We start from the raw sequence: 22,183 nt of genomic DNA on the forward strand, positions 1-22,183 counted from the left end.
TGGTTATGATGAGCTGAAAGTAATAAATCAATATTTGAAACTACTAAAAGTCATGGGTAACTAGTCGAAATGACTGGTTTAAACCACAAATAAAAACTTGAAATAGTTAGCTGGAAGTAATGGACGAATAGTAGGAATAGCCCCAAACAGCTGATAATGAGCCAGAAATCGCTAATGGTTAAATTGTCAAAATCGAGGTAATAGCTGCATGTGAGTAAATACAAGTTAGGAAAAATGGCTTATATAATTATAAAGAAAGATCAAATCAGAAGCTGAATTTCTTTGATTGTTTGTTTTACAGAAAAAAACTGTAATCAATGTATACAAGATCTGTCAATGTGCTCACATGTGTTACCAACAGTAGGAAAAGTAATGGTGTCTCTACATGATATACATCGACTATTTCAGTGTGTCTGTTTACGTGTTCACCACCTCTACGAACTGAGTAAGTCTTGGCTTTTCAGTTGTGCAGATTTTTTGTTTTTACCAATGTGTGCTTTCTTGACAGCACCATATGGCACTCATGATACATTCATTCATCATACGTCTGGAGTTTTACTTAAGTGATATTGATCAGACTTTTATTTCCTGTCTTTACAGTCTTGTTGTGATAAATGGCTTAATGGTGTTTTCTAAAGATAACATGTCCTTCAAGCCAAAAAGTGTGTGTGTGTGTATGTGTGTGTGTGGATGAATTGAATTGAATTACTTCGCTAAGTGTTCTGGGTAAACGGCAGATATTTGCAGCTTTGCAAGTCAGAGCACTGAACATTTGGGAGCACTGGGTGGTGCTGATGGAGGGGTGCTTGAGCTCATCTGATAGGGCTGTGGAGGGCAGACAATTAAGAGGAGTTTGGCTATCATTTTTAGTAATTAAATTTTTATAGCAAAACTCCACATCATTTCATTGTTGCAGCTCCTCAGTTGTATCAATCAGTTGCTTTTCATGAAGTGTGAACTATTGCCATGAGAGGTACTAATCTAACGGTGCAATACGAGTCAGTGACAGGGTTTACGGTCCACATCTGGTACTCTTGATACGATCACTACGTCTTTTCCTAACCATCCGTCTAGACTTTTACTTAAGTTACAATTACAGTGCAGACCAGCAGCCCTGTGCATACAAATACAGTGGGGAACGTTCATAGGCAGTGTATTTGAAAATCAGCCCAGCAGATGTGTTGTTTGACTGTAGACTGACCATCACCTTTAACCTGGGAGGACACTCCACGACACAGTGTGGCATTTAAAAAAAAAAAGTATTTTCTTATCACTGGCAGCTGCCTTGGGCTTGAAATTGGATAATGCCCAATGCAGTGGCCAATAAACAAGTTTAATAAACATTTTTAATTAACTGCGCCGAGCAGAGTTCCATCATTTATTTATCATTAAGTACCTGCAATTTTTTGAATACTGCAGCTTGACACGCCCTATAGAGTGAGAGACTTGGACTCAGACTACTGCACGAGTGTAAGCAACGATAAGGGAAACTGACAAAGGTGAATAATTTCAAATTTGAATAAAAAGCAATTAGAATAGATTAGATGTTTCATTAAGCTGCCTGTTTGCAGAAAAAAAAATGGTAGCATTAGATATTTAGAGCGTATGCACAAGCACTTAAACTTCACGGTACCAAACTAACTTTTAGTCTTTGTATATTTTAACGTCTTTCTTTAACAGCTGCTTCAGGCTTCCTCCTGCCTGATTCCTCCTGTCTAATACAAGAACCCCTCCTCCAAACATCAGCACTGTGGCAAAAAGAACCTTGAATACCTATAGACCTTGAACATATCCTAAAATATATAACGCTGACTGCAGTGGTTTTAAAAGTAATGTTTTCAGAAGTGTATTGTTTAAATAAATAACATTGTTGATGCAGAAGCACTGGTATCCGCTTGTAATTTTTGATTTACTTAATTCACATATAAACACGAGTAAAACAGGTTAAAACTTGCCAATAACGTAAATGTGTTGACATCTCTGTTTACTACATTGTTATACTACACACACAAGGCACTGGGTTGTTATCAGCCGTTACCCACAAACCTCTACCAGACAAAAACAGAGATCACTGCGTTGAAGTGACAGAAAACCAACCGAAATACAGAAACAATCACGACCCAATAAAACGGTTGATACAGTGCAAAAATAAAAATGATTCAGCCTTTTAGATCAGAATGCTTTATGGGCGCTGTAGGTTCTGACCGTCAAACATTAAACAATGTCAAGCAATGTTACCGCCGAGGTTTATTTGGCCCCACCGTTTGGCAATGATGGAAAATGCTGATTGAAAAAGCTTCTGAAGGAAAACGGTTGTGAAATTACAGTACACAAGAAAATCAATACGAAAAGGGGGAGGTATAATAATCAAAAGCATTTACAAGTTCGACCAGTGTTCTCGCAGTCACACCTTCTGAGCCACAGCCTCACAGCTGCGGTGACCTTTTAAGCCGTTTATGCCTGTGCATAGATATTGGCATTAACATCCCTCCTTCTGAAATGAAAAGTGCTTGCTAAGCCAACAACTGTGCTCAGTGAACTGTGCACCTTAGAGGTGAATTATATCATGCTGGATTACCCTTACCTTAATTTATCTGTGCCAGCTTTGTATCTGGAGACTCTGGCCATCAACAAGGGCAGGCAGACGGCATCCAGCCAGCGCTTCTCATACTTTGGTTCATTAGCTGAGGGCGAAGGGGGCGACGGAGCCTGCGTGGAATACATGAACAATGCAATGAGCTTCCTGCTTCCCTCGCCAAGTCCTTTTGATCATTGAGGATGTGGCCTGGATGCAACACTTGCACGATTTACATGCACAAAGAATTCCCTTCTTAACCAGGGAAATGCAGTCCCGTGGTATGTAAACATCAAAATAATGCAGCTCAGTACGAACCCAGTGCTCCGTTTAAGAGAGGCAGAGGCTCTCACAGTGTTCACCTAAGTTCACAGACTCCAGCTGTTTTCTAACATATATTACAAATAGCAGTTTTTTTCCCCTCATGTACCTAATTATCTAATTTAATTGGGGTAAGAGCAACTTAACACTGCATTTAGCTTGAATATCTTCACCAGTTCTCCCCGCATTAAAACCCTGGGGTGGTAGAAAGAGTGTAATTTGCCCCAAACACTTTAACACTAATCAGCACTGTAAACTGTTTATAGTATTAGTACAGTGTTCTTTATACCTACGGGACTGAGGCTGGGAACCACAGCAGACAACACAGATTTTTTACTTGACTTTTTTTTGTTTGTTTTTTTCCATCTACAGGAGAGAATTACACGATTTTTCTCTCTGGAAACAAGTAAAATAGCTTCTGTTGCAATCAACACAAATAAAAATGGAACCAGGATCAATAGGACAACTGTAAAAGTAAATTACCGACTGCAGAAACTGGATTTAGCATGAACTTACTCTGAAACTGAAAGATCACTCAGCAGGGCCGAACACAATCTGGTAACAGTAAATACAGCACCTTTTTTCTCTACTTCAATGATGAGAATTAGTCGATTACTCAGGTGACAAGAAACTACCGATACATTATTTTACAGTTATTACAAATACCTTTCATTCTCATCCCATGCATCTAAAGGTATGCACTTAATACACTTGTGTTTTGCTGCTAAAGTGAAAATACTTTATCTTCAATCCTGCTATGTGGACACGATAAACATGTCGCAAATTAATTTCTCCAACTGTCACATTGGTATTTCATTTTAATTACTGTTTTATGGCATCTTTTTTTAACTATTTTTGTATGATTGTGTTATTTGTGATATTGAGTACCTGCTGTTTGTTTTATTTGTCTTAATTTATCGATAGTGATTAAACATTTTTTTAACCTCTTCTCATGAAATGATTGTGACAGTGTGATTTTGATAGATAAAGTGTGTATCTTCCCAAAATTTTATTGACATCACAATTTACATACAATACATATCAGTAAAAACTAAACCACAATTAACTTTTGCAAACTGTGTATTCCGGCTTACACTAAATTGAGGTATTGACCAATAGGATTAAGGGTTTTGTTTAAATTTTTCAACCGTGGTCAACAGGAAACACACATTTGGAAGGATTTCATGCATAAGAATGTCCAGTATTACTCTTTCAAATGTCCCTCAGTCACTAATATTGAGTATGTTCACCCCTGACATGGATCAATACATTAAGACATGGTGGCATTCTGTCCACAAGCTGGTTGATGGTGTCAATGGGCAGGACGTCCCACTATTTAGTCAGATCCCAAAGTCAGAATTTGTTTCACCTGGTAACTGGGACTCAGTGTGTGATCACTGCATCTGGTAAATAGAAACAAAAAGAGGAATGTGTCTGATAACAAAAATTATTCCAACTTTATGGGCAATGGTGTATATAGGTGTTCAGGATATACTGTACATACCAGGGATCTCCAACTCCGGTCCTCGTGAACTACTGTCCTGCAGGTTTTAGACGTTTCCGTACTGCAACACACCTGACTCATATTAATGGATCATTAACAGACTTGTGTAGAACTTGACAACAAGCTGTTGGAGATCCATTAATTTGAGTCAGGCGTGTTGCAGTACAGAAGTGTCTAAAACCTGCAGGACAGCAGCTCACGAGGACTGGAGTTGGAGATCCCTGGTATATAGTATAAGCTGTGGCACATTTGCCTGCATGGGAACAATGACATGTATGTTATTAAATCTCAGCAGGTAGTTCCACCTTAAAAATGCACCTTTGAATCCATTGGTTTGCAGAATCAGTTGATACACACATTTCCATTCTGTTGGGTTTCAGGAAACTCAACTTATCATTGATGATTGAACAACTGAGCCAAAGCATTAAGACCAAACCCATTAAACATGCAGTTGGACTTTCATGTGCTACCAAAACTGTTCCAACCAACAAAGACACCGACTCTACAAGACTTCAGAAGACGCCTTGTGGTAACTGGCACCAAGACATTAGCAGCAGTTTCTTTAAGTCCTGTAAGTTGCTGTTTGGAGTCACAGCAGATCAGACTGCTGCCTATTAATGGTTTGAACAACTTGAAGCAGGTACCTTCACAAACCTTTATTTTAGAGATGCTCTAACTCAGTCATCCAGACATAATGAGTTGGCTCTTGTCAAAATTACTCAGGTCTTTACGCCTGCACATGCAACATGTTTCCTCTGAGAACCGACTGTTCTTTTTTCATCTATTACATCCCAAACCTTGATATGTCCGATGTTACAGGCTAATCATCCGTTATGTTATTCGTTCATCTGTGACCAGTCGTAATGCTTTCACTCGTCGCCGTACGTGTCTGGGGTTGAAATGAGACAGGAAACACAGAAGGCAATGTATTTTGTTGCTTGTCCAAGTCAGACCTCGATTCAGCAACTGTTACATTTGCTCATCTTCATCCCCATATGCAAAGAGCATCTGATTATGGCAAACGCTAGCTCAAAATTGCAGCGTTTGCCTGGTTGTTGGGGCCCCAGTGAGGATGTACACAGAGTTTGTTTGTGACGGGACCAAGACCAATTACTCGAAAGTGTCTTGGTGCGGTTGTTCTGGTGTTTCCACAGGATTTCTACAGTGTCAAATGTGCTCAAGCAAATCACACTCCGAGGGAAAGCTGACCAGAGTCTGATTCTACTACACTGAGAACAAACCACACATCAAAACCCCTTATTTGCTGTTTTTTGTTGTTTATATATTTATCTGGAAATTGAATACCTCAGCAGTGCTACACTGTTGAAACGAGCAATGGGAACTGTGACAGGCATTTTTTCACGACTTACAATTTCTAAACGATTCCGATGGGAAAAAAAACTGAGAGCTTAACAGATGATCAAATTGAGCAGTGAAAGCCCTAATTCATTTAGCCACCGAGTTGGCAGGACAATCAAACAGTCCACATAGCAAGTTGGTGCAAAGCCGGCAACATCTATTCTTCAGTGTCAAAGAAAAAGCTGGAATACATTTACTTTTTTCTTATTTTTATTTTGGCTCCTTATTAGCTGTCACCAGAAAAAACAGCAAGTCTTCCCAAGGTCCCCTGGAAAAATAATAACTACAGCTGTTTGAATACCAATACGAAGAGCAATCTTTGTGAGAGAAAATATTCAAAAGAAAATATAGCTATTTCATATAGATAGCGCATTTCCACACTTCTCACACAAAGGCACATGGGAACAGAGAAAATGAACCCAAATTGGATAAAAACAGGCCACCAGAAAATGTCCTGTTGGTATTCATTAAAGACTAGCTCTAGTTCTGAAAATATCTCAAGTGTTGTGGTGTCATGAAGCAATTTTAGAGGGAAAATATACTTGCTGTTTAAATTGATAGGTTGCATTCCCATTGCCAGTGTGAGCTCATTTTAATAGATTATCTTAACAGTGAGTCTGCGGTATACAAGCTTTTTCGTGTGGCAAATGTGCAGGTGCGTTTAGACTTTTCATAGGTAGTAATGAGCATCGGGGAAAAAAGCTAAAATTGCTGCTTAAAGATGCCCCGCTCATCAAAGGTGCTAATGTGGCACGGAAACAGCTTTTTTGTTGTTGAAAGCTGTGGGTTGTGGGTGCCTGCTGATGGTGGGGACACACGTGGCAGCAAGTGAGACTTCAAATTGCTGTGCACTTCAGAACAATTCGCCGCCACTCTAATGGTCAATACTTTCTCTGTATTAGAATCCGTTCTGAATAGGAATGAGTGGGAAAACGTGTGCAATAGGTCTCTGGGTGCACCGTCTCACATTTAAACTACTCTATAGTCAAGTTTTCTTTAAAGCCTTTACATAACAAACGCAACAAAATCAAAAAAATGACGGATGATTGCTGTATACAACTCTTTACAAAGAATATAGTGTTGTCATGACGACTAAAATGTCAATTCCACTTCAAGATTCGTTAATATTTCTTCCACCTTTCTGTCCAGCACACAGAAATTCTATTACACCGTCTCATCCAGAGGGTTTTGAAGGAATAGCTGTAGCAGTCTGCAGCGAGTCTCTGGATAGTGGACTGCAGCACCTAATAACCAGTCATCCATTAAACTGGATTTCAGTTGCTCAAATTGGAGGGCTAAACTGGTGCCAGGAGCTGGTTGAAACAGCTGTTGGAAAGTTCAATCTTAAGAAACGCTTATTTTAAATGTAACCTGAGTGGAGTTTTACACATGCCTAACTTAAAATGGCTTGAATCGAACAAACTAGGTGGAGATTGTTGCTAAATATTTACACCACCTAACTGTCAGTTCCAACTGTTAGAAAGGTTCCAAGTGACACAGCTAATGTATGCATCATAGCATCAACATTTAACTGAAGGAGTAAATGAGGTTAGCACAATTGAATCCACATGTTATGAAATGAATTGTACTCTAATTCTACTCTAAAGCACGCATTTCAGTGTATTCCCATATGTGTTTGCATCCACTTTAAGTGTAGCAAAGCCTGTGAGCTACTTCGGGTATTTTCCCTTAAGTCCAATGCCACACTCGCACAGTGGGGAAGTCATCATCCTCATCAGGTTTTCCCTATGGCCTGCTCTCGGCCTTCGGGCGTGACTGCGGGCTAAAGCGTGTGTCCAGCAGCCAGTTAAAGTCCGAGCCATCCAGCATTGTCCTCCTTGCCTGTGCGCGGTCTACACCCAGTAACTTTTCAACATTTGCCCAAGTCCTATTTGGTGTTTGCTTGTCGAACAATACCTGCTTTTGCAAGGCATTGTTCTCCATGCGACACACATGGGCCAAGAATTGTGGATGGCAAAAATCCCTTATACGACCGGTGCTGGTGATATCCTGCAGTTTCTCGTTTGATATCTTGTAAGCCCAATTAAGCTCCCCTTTGACTTGTGAAGCTGGATCTACGCCTTTCTTTCGCTGGGTGCCAGTGGGAGCGTTTTTCCTGATGTATCACCCGGTCACCATCTCGATCTTTTGGAGGTCGGCTGCTGACAACTTGTGAGTCTGGATTCCATATGGTAAACACAATCTCACGCACGCAGTTAGGATCTTTATACGAGTATCCAGATAGATTTCTTTATCAGTCAGTGCTTCAATTCGTCCCACTATTGAAACGCAGAAGCAATTCTCAAGCAAAGAGCAGCAGCTGATGTTTAAGTGAAGAGAGATGTTAACTTTGTTCTACCCTAAAATTAGGGTGGGCCATAGCACAGTAAAAAAAATACAAAAAAATACAAGAAGTCTCACAAAAGCCTTCACTCCTAAATGTGAATGGCGAGTTTATTCCAATGGAGGGAAGTTTGTTGAAAAAAATGCAACATTCCCATAAGATTTTCATGAAAGGTGCTATATATATATAATATATAAAGAGAGGTCACAATGGACAAAATGGAGGAATAAGACTGAAGATGTGACAAGAAGCCCATCAACTGAAAGCCTTGTAAGAAATCTGGCATCTGTGTTGAGGACCAATGCTGGACCTCGTTACTGTCAGGGATCGGCTGTAAATAAGCACACTTTCAGTAATAGATTCTTAATGCTATGAAAGCATAAATATAGATTTCACTTTCTGAATTTGATAAATTTGGGAGGAAAGAGCGAAGTTTTGTGACCCTCTTGATGTGTGGCTCAAAAGTAATAGAAGGATCAAGGGCTATTCCAACATTCCTGAATGTATTGCTTTGAGAAATTATGCAGCCATCACAATGCATGGAAAAATCCATAAAAAATTGATTTGTGTCTGGCTGGACCAAGCAACAGCAACAGTTCAGTCTCCTGACAAGCAGCTCTCCAGTGTCACAGGGTGGAAGAGGCAATTTATGTTGCATTTTAATATTAAAAAAACAGTTTCCAAATAGGGATCCCTGTGGTGCACCCGGGTATTAATAAACTCAGTGCCTTGTCTTTTCACAAACATAACTTGAGACTAAGCTCTTGTGACACTCTAGGAGGCTATCATGGTCCACAGTGACAGTCTATACGAGAGCAGCCATTTGTTAACCTGGTCAGAGTGTCTGGATTTGATCCGAGATCGAAACTCATCAAGAAGTTTGTGGCAAGATAGATGAGTTGAGTTTGGACATGAAGGGGAGATCCAATCGGTATGTAAATGCTTCAAGTACAAAGACTGAGGTTCAGTCTTTTCAGCAAAGGAGTAACCAAAGCCATGTTTTCAAAGCAGTGGGTACAACACAAGAACTGAGACATTTAGAAATAATACTTCTGCCAAGAATTCCTCTCCTTAACAATTCTTTTGACGCTTCCTGAAACGGGGGATAAACTGGTCGCAATCTTACAAATTGTTTTTCAATCATCACTCCCGGTAAACACATAAACAGTGTTTTCCTACAATATAAACTGCTGCAATATCTTGAATTTCTGCTACGATCAGTATGAAAGTTAGAATTGTGACATTGCAGCAAAAACACCAGATTGTGACATGTTTCAAATGCCTCTAAAATTGTTCAGCGTTTCGAGGTTCAATACGGCCCCCTCTGAGACTGATGCACTGCATCAGAAAGCATTCATCCTAAAGTTCCTGAAGCACAATGTGTTGACAAAAGCTCTGATAGCTGGAAGTGCGCCACATTTAAATGCAAATTACGCCACACTTAATGAAGAACAGATGCATTACACATTATCTAATGAGTTACAGGCTTAAGGATCAAATGAGTGAAGCTGGGTGAACATCAAACAGTGGATCATTCCTGGAGCTAAAGATTATCTGTCAGCGCAAAATCCCCAAACTTCTCCCAACAATCTGATGTAGCTCCTTTATCATTACACACACAGGACAGAAAAGGTATGTGCTCACAACACAGGGAGCAATGTCTAGTCTTCAGTTCAAAATGGCTGAACATATTACGAGAGCATTAAAATAGCCTGTGGGTGGACTGTAGTCCAGAGTGAACAGCAGAGAAAAAGTGCCTTCCTTTGCAAAGTGAGTCGCACATCATTGCTGAACTACAACACGCCGTATGCAGACCCCTCCTCACCAGTAATTACTACATTTCTAAAGAAATTATCATCCTTTGCTCCAATTATGTCAACCCAGGACGAAATGTTTTAGTTAACTCTCAAGTGGAGCTCTGCAGAGAGTAGGTGAGGTGGCAGGAAATGGAAAACTATCAGGCTGTCAGGGTGGATTACACTGACAAAGCACCTGCCTCTACTGTGGAGCTGGAAAACAGGGACTAAAGCCACAGTGGTTTTTCTTGACATCCGTCAGCCACTCCTTCATGGACACTGATGTTTCAAAGGTAACATGAACCAAAAATAATTTGAAAGCGTACTGAAGTGTGACGTCTAATTCCCTGCGTAAGAGGACATTTCTAAATTGCGCGAGTGCTAATGCAATCTTTGGGCCCAGCTTTGCCTTCAAGCTGTCATAAATTCAAATGTCAGCATGCTGTTTTATGTACTGCAGCGTAGTGCACAAATCACCAAACACTTTAGTTCATCCTGAGGGGAACATGAACATCTGTACTAAATCTGATCGGAATCAATCCTGCCGCTAAGAGAAATGGCACTAGCAAATAGAAATCAACGAGAAGGTAAGTCCCGTGAATCGGTTGGTGGACTGCAACACCGAAGGTTGCTACATAATTTAGTTTGAAATGTTTTCAATAAAAGAAAACTTTGGCAATCTGGCAGCAATGCATCAAGAAATCCTTCACCCTCCACTGTATTAGGACAAAATCCAGTCCATAGAAAAGCTGCCAAGAAATTTGACAAACCACAATTATCGCCTTGCGGTTAAATGCCTTGTCTAATCAGTCAAGTTGTAGTTTACATCGGTGTCAGACTTAAATAATATAGGTAGTGAAGACATCAACAGAAGAAATAACAAAAAACAGTCAAATGTCTTGAATATGTCAGGATTTGGCCAATAAGTCTGACTCTGATAGAAAACAAAGTTGTAGTTATGGTAGCTGGCGATGCTTCAAATATGGATGTTGTTGCAAAGAGGTTATGAGTTCATGGATGCTTCATGCTCATCTTTAATCTGACGGCACAGAAAGTCTACACAATCACCACAGTTTCAAGGTGGGCACTCAAGATTAATGCCACCGATTCAGCATCTGACCAGATGTAAGATGTCGTAACAATCTCCCCAACTGTTCTTGAGTTATGTCATTCAGGAATGATTGGATATACAATGCCATCACTTCATTACGGCCAAAAACGCGTTTCGTGAGGTGACACATATTCCACACCGACCTTTGACAACTGCCCACCAAATTAGTTTTGTTCATCTCTTGAGTTCAACTTGTCGCTTGTCCCAAATTTTAGGAAGTTCCTCCAATGAATTCCTGAGAATCTCACAACAATGGGATGAATAACTGAACAGAGAACCCTAAAACATAATGCTTTTGGCTATTTCTGTCACTAGCATGGAGGTATAACAAACAAAAATGTTAACCTTCTGGTGGCCGTAGGAGGAAAGTCAGGGGAATTCTAACTTAAGGTTCATCCTCTGAGGACTGTAATTGTCTGTTCACGGCAATCTGACCAAGAGTTACTCAGATATTTTGGTCTGGGTCGAAGTAGTGGATCAGGTGACTACCTGCCAGAAAAATCGGCTGGGGGGGGCTCAGGTGGTAGAGTGGGTTGTCTTCCAATCACAAGGTTGGCGGTTCGATCCCCAGCCCCTCCACAGTCAAAGTGTCCTTGGGCAAGACACTGAACCTGAAGTTTCTCCCAATGGCAGGCAGCACCTTGCATGGCAGCTCTGTCACCATTGGTGTATGAATGGGTGAATGAGAAACACATTGTAAAGCGCTTTGGATAAAAGCGCTATATAAGTGCAGACCATTTATTTAACAAAATCAGACACTGCCATCTCTTAAAAATGTAACAGCGCGTTTTTATTATTATCCCTAAATTAGCATTGTTAAACAGTGCGGGGCACAAACACAGAAGCTTGACAGACGGAATTAGAAAAATTATGAGAAAGTAATGAGTAAATTAGTTCTGTAATTCTAATCAAAGCCATTAGCTAAATTAGTATTTCGACTTTGATTGCAGGTAAGTTCTGCTTGTTTACCCAATATGGACAATTACTATGCTACGAATAAGTGTGATCTAATTAGTGTGTATTATTGGGAAACACACTGCATCTTCCAGCATTACCCTGTCATTACTTGATGTGAAAGAAAGCGTGTTTACTGCTGTCACGCGGCATTGCAGTGCCTCTGTGATAACTTATAGCAATTTACTTTTTTTGTGCCAACTTTCGCTCAACTTGCCTCCACTACTTCGACTTATTTTCCTGCATTTCTAAAATGAATTTCGACATCCCCAAGTGCACTCAGCTGGCCTTACACCATACATCCATTTAATGTACAGTACGAGTACAGACAGCGATATGAGCCTCAAAAAAAAGCAATGTCTTTTCTGTCAAGAAAATAGGAGCATCATGCACCTCACCCCGGCGTGCCCCTTGTGGCTGCGCTGCATTTGGGTTTAGTGGGTCTGCTGTCAGAGGAGAAATTGCAGCCTCTCTCCACCATTTCTCCCTGTGTGATTGTTGAGCATTTATGAAAAACGGTGAGTCTAGGAAGAAGTTCTTTCTCAGATCTGAGGAAGTCACATCAAAGGGATTTCCTGCTGAAGCTCTGGAGTGTTCGTGTGCGAAGATATCAAATTTGTGGAAACATTTGGCTTATCAAGACAAAAAAAAATAATAAAAAATGAGACCCAGGAATGCTCCTACCTTCATTTTACCTGTGATTAAAATGAGTCTTTGCATCTTCATTTGGGAGATTTTATCAAGCATCAAGGGTATGATGGTTAAAAAAAAACAAAAGAATCCCTTCAACCACAGCCTTGGGCCTGGTAGTTGGCTGACAACATGAAATGGGAGTATAAAATGAAAAGAGTTGGCACACTGGAGGTCTAACAATCAGCTGTAGCGCAATAACTTCAAAAACAGCGAGGAGAAAGTGAGCACTTGAACAATTTTGTGATGGTTCTAAATTATAGAGCGGTCTTCCAGCCAGATATAACACTCGATATCTTCCCTTCTGGGTTCTATGAATCCAACTAGTAATTCTTATAACATCTATCTTCACAGTGACATACACATTTGAAAACAAAACCCTGCAAATATTGTGTCTACAAACAGGAACACATCCAGCTCTGAACAGGAGAGATTACAAACTGAGGATGAATGGCAACATTAGCATTAATATTGCCACCTGTTACCGCAAGAGATTTGTTGCTTTTGTTGATATAAAAGTACCTATTAGTGCAGCTTTAAATGCCTCCAACAAATATAAAAAAGAACATTTTTGAGAAAAGCTCAGAAAATGAAACATCCAGTTAATCTTTCCTCCTTCACAGAGTATGCAAAAGCTGTATCATTTACACGAGGTCAGTAGTTATCTCAACCATCGGCCAACCTCTGGCTTAATGAAGCTTTTCAATGCAGACCGTTTCATACGACGCAGACTTACTTAATAGCATGCAACGCTCTTCTTTTTTTTTTTCGGGGGAAGAAATAAAGTTAGAGTTGCCCTACTTTCAATCCCAGTCCTATCTGGAGGCTTTCTATCATTATACTCTAAGCATTAAAGCGAATTGGTGCCTCACCCCTGCACTGAAAAATAACTCACAGCACAACAAGCAATTACTCTAAGACCAAAAACAACCACTCACATAATAGTCCTTATTTGTGAGGCAAGAAGAATCTCTCGTGACATGACCGAAAAACTCTCCGGAGGCCAGCTTTTGCAATTTTGTATTTTCCACTGTTATTTGGGGAGTGAGGAAACCACAGAGCTAATTGCGTTTGTCAGCCAACTAGTTTTCAACCGAGAAATTGAATGTAAAGTTCCCCCCGCCGGAGCCGGCTGACCCGTTATGTCACACGGAGTCATGCGATATTCGCTTTTGCAGAGGTATGCATGTGTCAGGGCCTATTGTTTACCTCAGATAAACCATGCGCACATACTGGGAATTGAAAGAATTGCAGACCATGCAAAGACCCGGCTCACGGGGATGTTTTGCCTTCTCCAGCTCCTGCCAGGGATTTAAATGGAAACACTTTAAATCTGGATTATCTGTGAAAGGTTAAAGTGGCCACCTGCTGTCCTTCATGCTTTCTCTGAATAATTCATGTGAAATCACGAGCCAGACATGCGGTCTTTAAGGCTACTCTTTTCATTATAGATTACCATTTTAATAAGCAATTTTCTGAAGTCGCACCATTAAAACGGTGAAATATTGGCTCCAAGGGAAATTTTTTTTTACATTTACATTATGTTTAGCCACAAGAGCTCTACAGCAATACTCGAACCAATTTCTAAATTTGAGCAACACAGTTGGAGCTAAATGCCGGATATTTATTTCATCATTAATGTTTTTACTTGATTCCTTTTTCTATGGACGCCGCCGTACGGATCGTTTTACCCGATGTTTGTATCACACTGTGTTCTGGTAAGATTAAACTCTGTGAAATCAGCTGCTTCTACAGTGAAACTACTCCCACCTATCATCCCAGCAGCACACACTATAATCACAGCTATCACTGCTCCAAGATCAAGAAGGCTCAAGCAGCCAATAACAGCTTTGCGGGACGAAACGGAGCTAAATGAATGATTTTGACTGTTTGTTCTTCCTTTTGACCCCCAAACCACAGCCACTGATTGAGCTGCTGTATTGCTACTGCGAGCAGAGGTCATAAATCGATTATATAGCTGCAGATTTATAAAGAAAATGACACACATTCAGTACTTTTGTACTTTTTTTTCTTTTTCAATTTGATGCAGAGCTGTGAGAAACTGTTTTCCCTTAACATCTGATTAAATATAAAAAAATAAAACATATACTGGAAAACTATCTGCATGCAAATGAAGCTGAAATTAATTTTTAAAACTCATATAACTCCACAGTAAATTGCAAAAATGCTCATAGTGAATTCTCCCCCGCACTATTTTGAAAACATATTTCTTGGGATTTTAACGCTTATTTTCATGGACAAACCTTGCTTCACTGTTCTGTGTCAGTGAAGCCACCACATCACCATATTTTGACCGATGCTGAAACCGGTGAAGGGTGACAGAACAACAGGGAGAGTTTGGCCGAGATGAGCTTAATTTTCCTCCCTCTGCCAGGGGACCGGCTCCGAGAGCAGTCGGCTATCAGGGTTGGGACCCGCATTTCGGACAGCTGAACACCGCCCTAGCATATAGGCGTAGAGGACACTATGGATTACTTCACATTTAATAACATGTCAAAGTCAAAGCGGATTTGTATGAGCCACGGTCCACAAAGAGAGGCAGAGGCTCGGGCTGCAGCTGATAGCGTTGCTGCCGCCTGGTTAGTGGTCAGCCCTGCTGAGCTAGCTGCGACCACAAACACACACAGAGAGCCTCTGCAGCCAGTGAACGGAGCTGATTCTGCTCCTGTGGACAACCGATGCAAAGTGAAACTTAGTCACTAATATGGGAAGTTTCACTGTGAACTGCTGGTTTCTAGCATCTCTTACTCGTAATGAAAACTATTTAATCAAAAGCAAAATGAGTTACAGTACTTGCTGCGTTATTTGAAGCCTCAACCATAAACAGGACATCAGGACGGTCCCTCGTGCCTTCACTGCATTTGGGAAGACTGCGTTTTGTCACAATGGTCCTGGAATCTGCTCCAGAAAACGCCCAAATTGTCTGACCCTGTTTCTTTGGGAGATTTTAAATGTTTGGTAAAAGCCGGAAAAAAAAAAAGCAGGAACCGCCTTAAATGAACTCCCAAGGAACGGGGGGAATTCAAGGAATTAAGCCCTGGAAGGAATAAAAAATAATTAATAAAATTTTTGGGGTGGAATGGTGGAAACCCTGGTGCCAGCCCCCTGGCCAAGGCCCCCCTGAAAAAAAAACCCAAAGGGAACCAACCGGCTAAAAAAAAGGTGAAAAAATAAATAAATAAAAATTAAAGATGGAAAATGACGTAGTGGCTGGTTGCAGAACAGCTGGAGCTCCATCCATGTTTGTGTCACACATGACGTCAAACTAATTCCTCACCAGTATGGTTTCTTTCATCGTGAGTACGTCTTATCATGTTCATTGTAAGGACAGCTTTGTAACTGATTAGTATTTTTATGTATTAGTAATTCGATGCTATAAAAGGGTGTGTGTTATAATAATGTAATGACAGCCGCTCTCAATAAAGCCCCCTACAAACACATTATGTCAAACCAATGTTGCACTCTGGTCAGAATTTGTTGTTGGTTTCAACACCACCAACACCAGGTTCACTGTGACAGCATCGCATCACGATCATAAAGGAATCAGTTGTCATGGAGACTGTTCTGAAAAGGTACTGTAACCACACAGAACAGCGCCGTTTAATAGTAGAGCAATTACATTATATTATAGTCATCATGCTTCTATCCGTCATTACAAATGTCACTGGTAGATTATCTGGTAGGTTGTAGGGATGGTTGTGAGCGACTTGCTGGCTGATGCATGCAGCAGCAGCAGCATCCAGCTAGCATGAGCTGGAGTAAATCAGAGAACTGTTGGGTTAGACATTGGTATTCAAGAGCAGGCGAGTGATACGCTGTACCTTTGGATTTTTAACTGGATGTGCTGTAGATCTTTTCATCCTCTGATTCTTGCTAAAAGCTGCTGACATGGTGTTCAGATCGTCTTTTGACAAGCTGGAGTTAGTATGCCGCCACTTTTCAAGCTAGCATCGCTGACACTCATTTGAAAGCTGGAATTTATCTTCTCCATGTCAGAACAACCAATTCATGAGGAAAAAGGAGTTGATATATAGTTAACTAGTCAGACAGCTAGCTGTTAGTAATCATTTTATTAAGAAGAAAATAATAAGGGGAAAATGTGAATTACGACTGAAGTAGCTACCGTTCAAAATGGCTGACCCTAACCCTATCACTAAACCTCCAGCACTCAACAACACCCAACAAGACCCAAGTGTTTAACTGGTTCTTATAAAAGGTGAGCAAGCCAGACATTAGTAAATGCATCACATTTACATCTACATTGTATGAGCCTTTCTCACTGCGGAGAATTTGACTTACAATAGCAAAAATACCGGTGCTATAAATGACATCATCAAGGCTGTTCCAATCAGGTCTGCCATCAGGCCGTGACAGTGTGACTGTGGACCAGCTTTCACAATAACAGAACCCTGAAACTAAAGGACCTAAATGGAATTCAGTCATCTCTACCTTAAGAGGCGATCCGATACGACTCTAGATACATGGGTTACGATACGATTCACTAACGGTACATTTTAAGACATTACAATTCGATGTGATGCAGCTTGAATCTATTTGCGGTGAGAAAATTTAAAGAGAAATGTATCACTGAGACTCCTGCTGCGACGTATTACTCTCGTGAGACTAGAGCGGCCATATTTGATAGCAGAACTCCAGTCAACCGACTCATAACTTCACAACCGGACATCGACGGCCCCACAGTAGATATAGATGAATCCAGAGCCTTGCCGATTGATGTATTCATATCAGCAAAGTTAAAATCGAATCTTTACACCCCTAGAATTCAGTCATCGTTAACGTTGTCATTTTCATACATCTCTGCTATTGTGACATTTCTTCAGTGATAAAACACCTATGAATGCTTACCAACAGTTAACAATCCAGGTAACAAGTCACAGTGTGTAAATGAGGACAGAGAGGCTACAAAGAGGTGTGACTCTAGTTGTTTGATGGAAACTAGTTTCTTCAACAACCTCTAACGCTGTGGCAAGTATATATGTCAGACCTCCAAACATTATTCAAAATAATGATGTGACAGTAACTGAAACATGTCATCACTCAAACTACTGTTTTTAATTAATATTTGTCATAATTATATTATTATAAGTATTGCATTAATTCCCAACACTGCTGTCTACCCCAAAATGTACCATTTTCCTGTTTTTTTCATTTTAATATTCATGAATAAAGTATGTTTTAACCCTTCGACTTTGTTTTCCTACATTTCATGCATGTAACTACAGTGACTGTGCCTTCTGAGCACTTCCAACCTCCGCTGACCATCAGCAGGACACTGTATCACCCCATAACACCACTTGTGTGGACATAATTGCAGCATCAGAGCCATCGTTGCCGCTCCGCTTACACCTTCATTACTTCATCAGTACATGGATTTTAGTGACCTCACATAAATCCCAGCATCCCGCAACCTTTTTCACAGCAGACATTTTGGCCTTTCATAAAAAGAACAGCTTAAGTAGCAACAGGACCGGGCAGTTTCAGGGTCCTGCTGGCTTACTGGGACACTTGAAGGAACTGAGCCATTAATAAGGACATTTGTATCCTTGCACTATGGAATTAGAAGAACCATCTTATTTACTTCTGATTGACTATCGCTGTGTGATACAGTTCTGGGTCGATAGTACAGATGATTTCCAAACATCTTCCATTTGAAATCAGATGCAGCTTTAGCTGATGTGCATGTCGAGCTGCTAATCACTGCTGGTTAGAAGATGGAGACACTGAACCAACAACACAGATCAGTGTTGTGATGTCTTGTATTGTTATGGTCATTGAGCCTATATGATTAACAAGGCAGTAAACATGCAGACTGCTTTATCTTTGAAAGTGGAAGAAGCTGCTTGTCAGGATGAATTGTACTAATAATCTTAAAGGACTCCTAATGGACTCAAGGTACCGCCAGTATAGACTCAAGTATTGTATGTTTGTTTGAATACAGCCTCCTAGTCATGTCTACAGCTCCAGCTATGTGACTTTTCCTCTGCGTGGATAAAACACAGCACTAATGCGAAGTGAAGAGGCTACTTCAAAAGGACTGCACTTTCAAAAGCATATTCATCCAACTTTCAAGTTAGCAGCTCATTATTTAGAAGGTGTTAATGATTCGAGTGAATCAGCCCCTCAGATAAAGATCCTTCCGCTCACAAGCACATCTTCCTCAGTGTTTTAAACCTTTAGCTAGATCTGTTAAAAAATTAATTTGAGAGCATCAGTCGTGTGTAAAAAAAAAAAAAAGATCGAGGTACTGATTGGGAAGCAGATCAAACACAATCCAATGAAATTTCCACATGCAACATCAAAAAGATCTTTCTTACTGTGTTGTTTCCGTTTCCATTTAAATGTAAGCCACTGTCAAACAGCGGGGAGGATACTCGGCTGTGATCCAGCCCCGGAGAACCTGGGGATGAAAAAAAAAAAAAAAAAAGGAGAATGATTCATGTTCTTTACAAAAAGCCTTCTGAAGAATCACTGTTAAACATTTAGTCGAACTTCACACCATATCGATGACTGCTTAATTCCTTCAGGAACAAAGAAAGTAAGTTGCGCATCAACCTCAAACAGCGCAGTCCAGCTCGTAGTGTTAAATTTTAAGGGTTATTATTGACTTTATTCTGCTGCCCTGCCTTTAAGCTGTGCTGTGTAGATCACAGGCGGCATCCAAGAGAAGATGAATGCTGCTCTTTGATATGATATTAGCTTGGCGTTGGAGGACCTGCTTTCTGGTTCGGTCACACTCGGTAAAGTGTGGCAAGCAGCTCCTGGCCTCTCCTGCTTGTAATTTGTGCCATGGTACAACAAAGGACGGCTTAGAGAGAATGCAGCTTGAACCATTTCGCTCTCAGGCAACAAAACCCCCGATTCGTCGAGCCAAACAACCTACAGCGAAACCAAGAGAGTGTCTGCGCGGCGGCCTTCCTTGTGAATGTTAACTTGCCCGCAAGATGTGAAGGTTTTGGATTCGGGAGAATGCGCTCCATCGACCGCGCTATAAATATTCATGCACACCTAATTGGACTAATTACTTTCTACATCTGTGTGCTTTTCAGAACTCGGTAAACTGAATGAAAAGAATATTGTGTTTGCGAGTGGATACTGAAATTATTTGTGTTACATGAGGTCCATTCCTTCTTTTTGCTTACAGCTAATACATAAGACAACAATGACTGGAGGCTTGGTGTGGGGGTTTGTTTCTAAAATGCAACGACAGGAGAAGTTTCCACGTCGAAGTGTTTAGTTGTGTTCGCTAGACATTTGCTATGAGTTTAAAGGGGCCACCTTTTTCTGCAAAATCTTTTATTGTTTTAGAATATAATTACATTTCCCACAAAACTTTTTTTTTCTTTTCCTCATGAATCAGAAAGTGTATCTCTGAATGAGCCAATCAGGTTTGGCGTACTAGATCTGACATACTACGCATTAGAACATACAAAATCTCCTTCTGGCATACGACATAGCACCCACAGTAGACACTAAGCAAGGTGTGCTTGCTGATCTTCTCTTCAAAGGTGTGTAGGCAGCAGCTGAGTTGGATTTAAAGCTACAGACACTGAAACGGTGCATTTGGAGCAGGTCTAGAAACAGGATTATTCTAGGAATGGTAGCATTTATTATCTGTGCAGTATTTTCAGCTGAAACTGGAAATGCACATTCTGGGGACGTGTCATGAACTTGTTCAGAGGGTGATACTGTGGGACCTTTAAGATGAGAAGATTAGTCTCATGTCTGTCCGTTATGGATGAAGCTGGAGCCAAGAGACCCTTAGCTTAGCTTAGATTAAGAGTTCTCGCCTGGCTCTGCCCAAATGTCACAAAATCCACCAGCAGCGAATCTAAAGCTCACTAACTAACAGATAACAAGTAAGAACAATAATCTGCAGCGGATATGTGCTGGACAGGGCAGATTTGCTTCCCCTTGACGGAGCCAGACTAAGCACATTTAGCACGTGGTATCAATCTTCTTCTTGTCTAACGCTGGGCGAAAAAGTGAATTAACACATTTTCTGAAATCAGGCTTTCACAAGATCACAACATTCACACTTTTACTACTAACAAAATGAGCAGTGAACTTTCTTCTGCCCGTGTTGTGCTCTGTAAAGACGATGTCAGGGACTCCTGAATACCAACCAGGGTTCATTTATAGTTGAAATCTGGTGATGGTTGTTTGGTTGCTTGCTTAGGTTGGAAGGCCACTGTCAATCAATACGGCTGCTACTAGTTTCATAAAATATAAAAAGCAGTGTTTCATATTTGAGAAGCTAGAAGGATCATATTTGGGTGTTTTTTTTTTATGTGAAAAAATAGTTGCCAATGAATTTCCAGACAATCAGCTAAACAATTAATTGATTGCAATCAAATCATTGCAGCTGCACAGACAAATACGTCTAAACCCACACAGTCCTGCTGAATCTAACAGATTAGCCGAGGAATAAACTCCTTCACATAAGTTTGACACACCCACACATATTTTCAGTATTTTCTACAGTGCTGAAGACATTAAAACTATTTATTATATCTTTGGAACTGTGTAGGAAACAGAACAAAATACTTTTCTCGTTTTAGGTCGTCACCTGTAATATTTAACATCTTTTCGAAGCTCCCACGTATGCTGAGCACCTGTCGGCTGCGTTTTCCCAAACCATCTACCTCAGCAGATGATGATCTCAAACGCATCAAGATGGAAATAAATTTCACGAGTTAACTTTGACAAAGCACAGCTGTTAATTGAAAACCATTCCAGGTGCTGACCTCGTGGAGCTCGGCAGCAGTGTGCAAAGCTGCTCTCAAACTGTTGCTATTTTGAGGAACCTAAAATATGAAAAATATTTGGTTTGACACATTTAAATTTACACCATACAGGGTATTTCATAGCTTTAATGTCTTCAGCATTGATCTAGAGCAGTGGTTCTTAAATTTTTTGAGCCACGACCTCCAAGATAACATAAGTTCGTGATCCCTCAATTTGAATTTTTAATATATCACGAGTAATAACTTTGTTGTTCATGCATTATTGTGTCAAAAATTAATGTTAATTCCACAGATGCATCTCTTTACATTACCACATTAATTTTCCTTTGAATGAATGAATGAATTTATTTTGATCAAATGAAAGGGGGAAAAAAAGACAAAAACAAAAGAAAATCATTTTAAAACAAGCAAAAAATAATAAAGTCTCATCGTCAAATCATAATATTAACAAGTTCAAAAAAGGATTGGGAAGAAGTATACACTTTTAATTTTGACAGCCCTAACACACATTTGTTTGATAAATGTAGGCTTTTTTTCTTTTCTTTTTTTTTTAACAATGATCTGGCGACCCCCTGAAATTATCTTGGGACCCCCATGGGGGTCCCGACCCCCAGTTTGAGAACCACTGATCTAGAGTGTAGAGAACACTAACATTAAAGGAAAATCCTTGAACAAGTAGTCTGTTTAAACTTTTGACTGGTACAAATTATACAAGAAACACAAAAGACAGATGAGACGGAGGG

General features: G+C 40.3%; 1 protein-coding gene across 1 annotated transcript in view; it reads right to left on the minus strand.

The window, feature by feature from the left end:
- Positions 1-22,183, minus strand: part of sntg2 (syntrophin, gamma 2) — a 122,527-nt gene that overhangs the window by 61,331 nt on the left and 39,013 nt on the right. The window contains exons 8-9 of the mRNA XM_008277244.1: positions 19,011-19,093; positions 2,585-2,709 (exon numbers count right to left, since the gene is read on the minus strand). Coding sequence (XP_008275466.1) covers positions 2,585-2,709; positions 19,011-19,093 — 208 coding nt within the window. The remainder of the gene's footprint in view (positions 1-2,584; positions 2,710-19,010; positions 19,094-22,183) is intronic.

The sequence above is a fragment of the Stegastes partitus genome, unplaced genomic scaffold (genome assembly GCF_000690725.1).
Source record: "Stegastes partitus isolate 25-593 unplaced genomic scaffold, Stegastes_partitus-1.0.2 Scaffold93, whole genome shotgun sequence".
Taxonomy (NCBI): domain Eukaryota; kingdom Metazoa; phylum Chordata; class Actinopteri; family Pomacentridae; genus Stegastes; species Stegastes partitus.